This window comes from Chanodichthys erythropterus, chromosome 16 (genome assembly GCF_024489055.1).
Source record: "Chanodichthys erythropterus isolate Z2021 chromosome 16, ASM2448905v1, whole genome shotgun sequence".
NCBI lineage: Eukaryota > Metazoa > Chordata > Actinopteri > Cypriniformes > Xenocyprididae > Chanodichthys > Chanodichthys erythropterus.
The window spans coordinates 35786930-35794768 of NC_090236.1; the positions used below are offsets into that span (position 1 = coordinate 35786930).

The following is a 7839-nucleotide window of genomic DNA, read 5'->3' on the forward strand; positions in this document are numbered from 1 at the left end:
TCTGTCTCTGTGTTTCTCTCATTGTCACAGGTTTTTGTACAGTGTTCTTGTGTTTCCTGTGACTGTGGGCCTCAGAGCACAGTAATACAGAGCAGAGTCTGATACTGCAGCAGAGGAGATGATCAGATACACGTGATTTTGTTCCTTTTTTTCAACTTCAGCAGAGAATCTTGGATCTACATCAGACAGAGCTTTTTGCACTTCCAAGGATGAGTACAAGAAATTCAGGTTTTGATCTTCCATACTGACGGTACCAGAAGAGATAATCTTGAACTCCAGAGGCAGAAAAACTACAGGATAATGTAACACTTGAACCCTCCTCAGCAAAAAACATCTGTTTTGTTTGGCTTGATGACATTTCCAAATACAGCAGCTGAAACAGAAAAGAGACATTTGTACATTTTCAGTATTTATTTATTTATTTTATTTCATTTTATTAATACAACAATAAATAATCAATCAAATAAATATACATACCAGCTGAGACACAGAGCAGAATAAGTGAATGAAGATTCATTGTTCAAGTGTTCACTCTGAGAAGAGTCAGACTGAATCGTTTCATCCACAGTCTCTTTCAGACTCGATTAGATCATGTCAGATCTGTGAACTCTGAGTCCCTCCTCTCTGAACATCATGTCTATATTTCACACTTGAGGAACAGAAGAAAGAGCCAATCACACTCACTGTTTTCTCTGTGCTGTGTTTTGTGTGATTATGAAATATGTTTAATATAGGAAATATATTCATAGATTTCTGAAATTTGCCTTTTCAGTTTTATCTGCATTTACAAGCAATGTTTGAAAAGTTTAAGAAATATTGATTTTCACTTTGTTTATTTAATTTTACAATCCCAACATGATATTAGATATACTGTGCTTATTTTCTGTATTAAATCAAATTATATCAAGCAGCATTAGAAAAATTTCAGAATTTAAAAAACTGTCTCCCTTTCATGAATTTGATTTTGAATTGGCCACATCCCACTGGAAACTGAATTTGAATTGGAATATCAGGAAGTGGAATGACAATCCATACAATTAATGTTAATGTGACACTTTATTTGTAGGTGTCCTTGTTACTGTGTAATTATACATTTAAGTACAGAGTAATAATAATTAACTAAGTGTACTTAATATAGAGTAAGATTAGGATTTGGTTTAGACTAGTTGTGTGTAAATGTGATTATTCCTAATTTATAGTTATTACTTGAGTAACATGTAACGTGTAACAAGGACACTAATATAAAGTGTTGCCAAAGTTAATATATTCACTAATTTCTGCCTTATAACAAAGACCTAATTCAGCTTCACACAGGTGTAACCACATATTTTATTACATTTGGGGCTGGATAGATTGTGGTTTTGATTGTGGTTTTCACTAGATCGGTTCAAAGTGAAAAGAGCTTCAGGTTTTTGTACGACGTGTTTCATGTTTTGTATCACTGGGCTTCAACTCTTAGAGCACAATAATAGAGAGCTGAATCTGACAGACGAACATCAGTAATAGTGAGTTCAGTGGATGAATCTGATGTAGTCGCCTGAAACCGACTATCAGAGGTGTGATCATAAGAACCACTCCATGATCGAGCTCCTTTGCGTAATAAATACTGAGGTTCTTTGTTTGGATATTGTCTGTACCAGTAAAGCAGAACATATTGAATATTTGTACTATATGAGCAGCTCATCTTGACAGTTTCTGTTTCTTTAGTGTTTTTTTCTGTCTCTTTATCTGGCTCAATGTTGTCTCCAGTCACCAAACCTGTCAACAATAAAAAGTGATTTTTGATTTATGAAGGCAAGGTTGACAAAATGATATTGCAAGAATATTTACTTTTTACAAAAAAAAAAGCTGTTTAATGCTTTAAAATAGTAATTGTTTATGTACAGAATTGTATTAATTAATAAATAACGCACCTGTCCCCACAATGAGAATCAGTATGAAGCATGTGTCCATGTTGAATCAGATCAGATCAGTTCTCTGTTGAGGCTCTCAGTGCTTGAGCTGTAAGTCACTGCAGATCAGTCACAAACACACACAGGAACTTCCTGTCATCATCCAATCCCCACATCACCGGATTGAACACAGCTGACTGGAACACCGGTCTCGTGATGAGAAAGAAAGAGAAAGAGCAAACTAAACCACATCCAACACATACATAATTATGAACACATTGAATATGTCCTCGGACGTAACAGCAAACGACAGCTCCAGTGTTTGGTTTTTCCTGTGAGATGTTTGTTTTCTATGTCATTTTTTGCATAGTAAAATAAATCCTGTGGCTGTAGTTTGCCCTTTAACAAATAATTTCATCAGATAAATACCCTAACCAAGTTTAGTGTTCAATCAAACTAATCTTATAAGTTAATTAATAAAACAACAGGTGAACAAGTAATTAGTAATTAAAGTGCATATTGCAGGTTAAAATTTTTTCGAGATGAATATAACCTTGTACAAAAATACCACATAAAAAGGTACTGCAAGGTTTAAAATTTTTTTGCAGGACATAAGGGCATGAATTTAGTAGATAAAGTGACGGTCTCTATAAAAACGGCTTTTTTTTCAGCGTTGCGTCATTTTACGTCACTAAAGGGAGTCGATCGCCGAGCTCTGTGTTGATTCAGTGCAGAGTAGGTGGTATTCAGTGACAGCGGTCGTGAATCAGTGTGTTTTCGGTAGTTTTTGTATTCTATTTATCATCGTCATGGTAAATGATTGTGTTTGTGGAGGCTGCACAAACTTCAGCCTGTCAGGACATCGAGTCCAGGGGTTTAATAACAAGAAAAAGGACGCTGCTATCTTCCGTGCCGGGGTGTGTTTTGTGCAGGTGAAGAGACGGGACTTCACTTCTGCATCTGCTTCGAAAAACGCGTTCATTATGATGGAGTTCAACATCTACCAAATCAGTGGTGATGAGAAACCACTATATCCGACATACGCCTGATCAAGGTTTATTAGATTCTGTTATTAGTAATCAATAACGTTACTAATAGCTTTGCTATTGCCTGATTCATGATAATAATCTGTACAATATTGTGATCTGAGCACATATTGTTAGCTAAGCTATCGCTGCCCTGTTCTCCACTGATCTTTTCACACAACAGCTCAATATTTGTCTCTTTTGACCGTTATTCTGTCTAATCCTGGCCTGTCCTGCTCTCTTGACCACATAGCAGGCTAATTGTATGGCTGTGGTTAGTTATACGAGTATGAATAAACATTTACAATTTCCTCAGCATCTGAACTTTCATTGCGGTCCATTGTTTTCCTATTGTTTATATTGATTGCACTCCCTTGAGTTACGTCACTTCCGATTTTGCATTTTTCAGATGGGCAAGTAAAATTCTCTCACAAAAAAAACGACTCCAGAAGCCTATGTAGAGTATTTATACGTGTTTTTTTCAAGAAAATCTATTTCATACATTATTTTTCTATATATTGAATCACTGAAGCTCTAACCTGCAATATGCCCTTCAGGTGAACAAACTGGCACACACTAGAGCAGTGGTTCATTCTTGGAGGTTCCTCAACACTGCATGTTTTCCATGTCTCCTTAATCAAACACACCTGATTCAGATCATCAGCTCATTAGACTCCAAGACCTGAAATGTGTGTGTCAGACAAAGGAGAGATACAAAATATGCAGTGTTGTGGCCTCCAGGAACGTGGATGGGAACCACTGCACTAGAGAACTAGATCAGATCACATAAAACACAACGAACAAAACATAATCCTGACACTTGTAGGATCATTAAATATATATTTAAATCCTAGTCTCCAGATATATTTTTTTGGCACTACTGTATATTGCACATGACAATAATTTGAGATGTTTTATTGTTTGTTGAATTAAAGGGCAGTTCATAGGGATTTAATAACTCTAATTGAATAATGTAAATCTTTCACATTGCCACACAAATTCACACCTTAAAAGAAAAGAAATCTGTATACCTTTTGATTTATTACCTGTGATTTAGCCTATTCATTGATTCTATTACTTTCTGACATAATGCTGTGATTATCAGTTCGTTTCTTTCTATCTGTGTTCGTCCGTGTCTCTGTGTAACAGGTTTTTGTAAAGATCTGATGTGTTTCCTGTGACTGTGGGCTTCAGAGCACAGTAATACACAGCAGAGTCAGACACACGCAGATCCTTGATCTTCAGAGGAACTGAATTTGATGAAAGTTCAGAGTGAAATCTCTCCTGGAACTCAGTGCCATTTTCTCCTCCATATTTGCTTCTCCTCAGGATGTATTTAGGAAAGTCATTTGCTCTCTGGATGTACCAGAATAAATATTCTTGAACTGAATCTGTTTTATATTTACACTGTAATGTCACTGATCTTTCTTCAGCTTCAGTCACATGTTTGTCTGGCTGATCAACTGTGTCCTCTGATCTGCACTCTGTGAAGGTTTAACAATATTTCATGTACAGTACGATACAAAATATGACCAACTTGCATGAATATGAAGCTGTATTAAATGAAAATTCATACCAAGAATGAAGAGTGTGAAGAGAAATATATTCCTCAACTTGTGTGACATGACTGCTGAATAAACCTTGAAGTTCAGATAAATCAGCAGTGGGAGAATTTTACTTTTAGTATTATAATAATGATGATCCAAGGAGGAGCTTGTGGATACCCAATAAAGCTTCAGTATTGTCAAAGGTAATGTTGAGTAACTACTGCCCTCTTATGGTTAACTGCAAGTATTGCATAACTGAAACAGTGCCATCTCATAGAGTTCAATGTTAATGAATAAAGATATTTGTTTTCTGAATTACTGGATATTCTAAAGGGACTGGTGATTTAAAGGATCATTCATACTGCCACACAAATTCTTTGTGTTTCTGCATTAGATTCATTACATATTTTAGCTTCCTTTTCATCTGTCTCTGTGTTTCTCTCATTGTAACAGGTTTTTGTACAGTGTTCTTGTGTTTCCTGTGACTGTGGGCCTCAGAGCACAGTAATACAGAGCAGAGTCTGATACTGCAGCAGAGGAGATGATCAGATACACGTGATTTTGTTCCTTTTTTTCAACTTCAGCAGAGAATCTTGGATCTACATCAGATGGAGCATTTTTTGCATTTCCAAAGATGAGTACAAGAAATTCAGGTTTTGATCTTCCATACTGACGGTACCAGTGGAGATAATCTTGACCTCCAGAGGCAGAAAAACTACAGGATAATGTAACACTTGAACCCTCCTCAGCAAAAACATCAGTTTTGTTTGGTTTGATGACATTTCCAAAGACAGCAGCTGAAACAGAACAGATTTGTATGTTTTTAGCGAGATGTTTTTAATAAATTTGTAATAAAATAATTAACCAAATAACTTACCTGCTGAGACACAGAGCAGAATAAGTGAATGAAGATTCATTGTTCAAGTGTTCACTCTGAGAAGAGTCAGACTGAATTGTTTCATCCACAGTCTCTTTCAGACACGATTAGATCATGTCAGATCTGTGAACTCTGAGTCCCTCCTCTCTGAACATCATGTCTATATTTCACACTTGAGGAACTGAAGAAAGAGCCAATCACACTCACTGTTTTCTCTTGTTTTCTTTGTGCTGTGTTTTCTGTGTGATTTTGAAATATGTTTTATATAGGAAATATATTCATGTCCTGCAAATTAGATTTCTGAAATTTGCCTTTCAGTTTAATTTGCATTTAAGAATGTTTGAAGAGTTTAAGAAATATTCATTTTCACTTTGTTTATTTAATTTACCATTCCCAACATAATATTAGATAGAAATTTGTTCTGTATTAAGTCAAATTATATCAAGCAGCATTTAGGATAAAACTGGCTCCCTTTCATGAATCTGAATCTGTAAAAAAAAAATGGCTGTGAAATCTACAGTTATTTACTGTCGATTTCACAGTAACATTACTGTATAAGATTTTTACAGTAGAATATTGTAAAGTTTACAGTAAGACTGTAAAAATCACAGTAGTCCAAGCATTACAGTTGAAATCACAGTAGTCAGAGCATTACTGTAAAAAAAATCACATTTTAGCCACTATAGTACTGTAAATAGTAAAGTAAACTACTGTAATTTTCCTTTTTTTATCATATCTTTCTTTGTACCCCTTTCACATGGACGGCTCCAGATTATTGTTGTTCAGAATTCATTACTGGAATATGATGTAAATACTTGATGGTGAGCTTTAAGTAAAAGTGTAATATTAATAAATTAAAATGTCACATGTAACTTATACTCTGATGCACCTGCTGCAGGAGCTTTCTATTTCAAGGAATATATATTTTTTTAAAAATTCACATAAGATTCCAAGAATATGTTTTGTTTGCTTGCTTTGTGACTGTAAATGCGTGTTTGGGTGTAAATGGGTGTTAACAGGGCAATAAAATATTTGATAAGCCTTATCTTAAACTTCTCCAAAGTCTCCCCTGACATGGTCTAACAATATAGGCTTCAGAAATTATTATTTTTTTTTTTTGAGATATCATCCTCAGATTTGAACTGAAGCATGACCATTGGTTATAAGTTGCAATAGTATATTCACATAATTATGTATATTAATATTTAAATATTAATATTTTTATATATTTAATACATATATTCTTAATATTTGTTGTTTTTATTTTTGAACTTATATATCTCAATATTAATAACATCTGATTAATTTTGAGTTTTGAACTTGAGCCAAAACTCTCAAGCTTTGTAAATATATGTTGGTTATGTGTCTATTCAGAATGACTTACTGTCACAGTCTGTTTAGTTTCAGTTTCAGTTTATGGACTTTGTTTTCGTTCTGTGATCACATGTTCTGTTTCCCGCCTTAATCATTAGTTAATCTGTTTCACCTGTGTCTAGTTAATCATCCTTGTTATGTTTGCTATTTAGCCCTGTTCACTCAGTCCTTGTCCGTTCACCGTTGTTGTAAGTTGTGTTGCTTTCTTATGCCTGTTAACCTGTGGATTATGTCATTGAAACTAGTATTTGGATTTATACTCCTCGTCTGTGCTCCTTCCTGCAGCAAACCGTAACAGATGAACGGACCGCCCAAATTTGATGAACGGGCTAAGTTCATCACCGTGGCCCAGGAAAGCCACGATTTTTTTCATTTTGCCACAAACTTTTGCGTTTTGGCTAGACAGACCTCTTTGGAGGATGAAACCATCAAGGACCTGTTCTGGATCAGGGCCAACCTCTACCATGCCACCCACCTTCCAGACACCACCGGACTTAGTTGGAGGGAAGCAGTATTTTGGTGTCTGGAAAGCGTGCTGTCCCGATTCAGAACCCGGCCAGACCCAGAGCCCAGCCCGTCACCACCGCGATTGACGACGCCTGTGCCCCCCGCAGACTGGAAGCTTCCACCTGCCGCGACGCTAGAGCCTACACCCGAGGACAAAGAGGTGGAGCTCAACATCGCCCCGGAGCCGAAGCACCACCAGGAATCTGACCAGGGGCGTGAGCCGATGTCATCGTCCATCGCCGTGGGAGTCCTAGTGGAGTTCGAGGGGATGGATGCGAGCCCCGCCACTGAGAGTGAGCAACAGTTGGACTTATTGGACAGTTTTATGGAGAGTGGTGAGAAAAATACTTTGTATCCCTGCATTTCCAATGATTCTGATTCTTCGACAGTTCTATCATCCCCACCCAACCTCCCTCTCCCACCACCTCAAATAACTACCAGTAAGGACACTTCATCTTTGGGTTCCTGTGCCACTCATTTCCAGAGCATCGCCAAGCCTGTCACCCAGCCATCGTCACCTCCCATCATTCCCATTGACTCACCTCATCCTCCTCTCAGTGGCGAGGCCTCATCATGGTCCTGCTGGGAGGTCACTCCTTCTGGGCGTCAGGAGTCCG

The 7839-nt window shown here is 37.0% G+C and overlaps 3 gene segments (V, D, J or C); all 3 read right to left on the bottom strand.

Moving 5' to 3' along the window:
* Positions 1 to 1438: 1438 nt before the first annotated feature.
* LOC137003819 (T cell receptor alpha variable 18-like) lies at positions 1439 to 1953 on the bottom strand. The segment is given in 2 exon segments: positions 1439 to 1758; positions 1914 to 1953. Coding segments are annotated over 2 exon segments (360 nt in total).
* Positions 1954 to 4033: 2080 nt separating this feature from the next.
* LOC137003820 (T cell receptor alpha variable 18-like) lies at positions 4034 to 4542 on the bottom strand. The segment is given in 2 exon segments: positions 4034 to 4401; positions 4494 to 4542. Coding segments are annotated over 2 exon segments (417 nt in total).
* A 363-nt stretch (positions 4543 to 4905) lies between these two features.
* LOC137003821 (T cell receptor alpha variable 12-3-like) lies at positions 4906 to 5381 on the bottom strand. The segment is given in 2 exon segments: positions 4906 to 5261; positions 5342 to 5381. Coding segments are annotated over 2 exon segments (396 nt in total).
* Positions 5382 to 7839: the final 2458 nt, after the last annotated feature.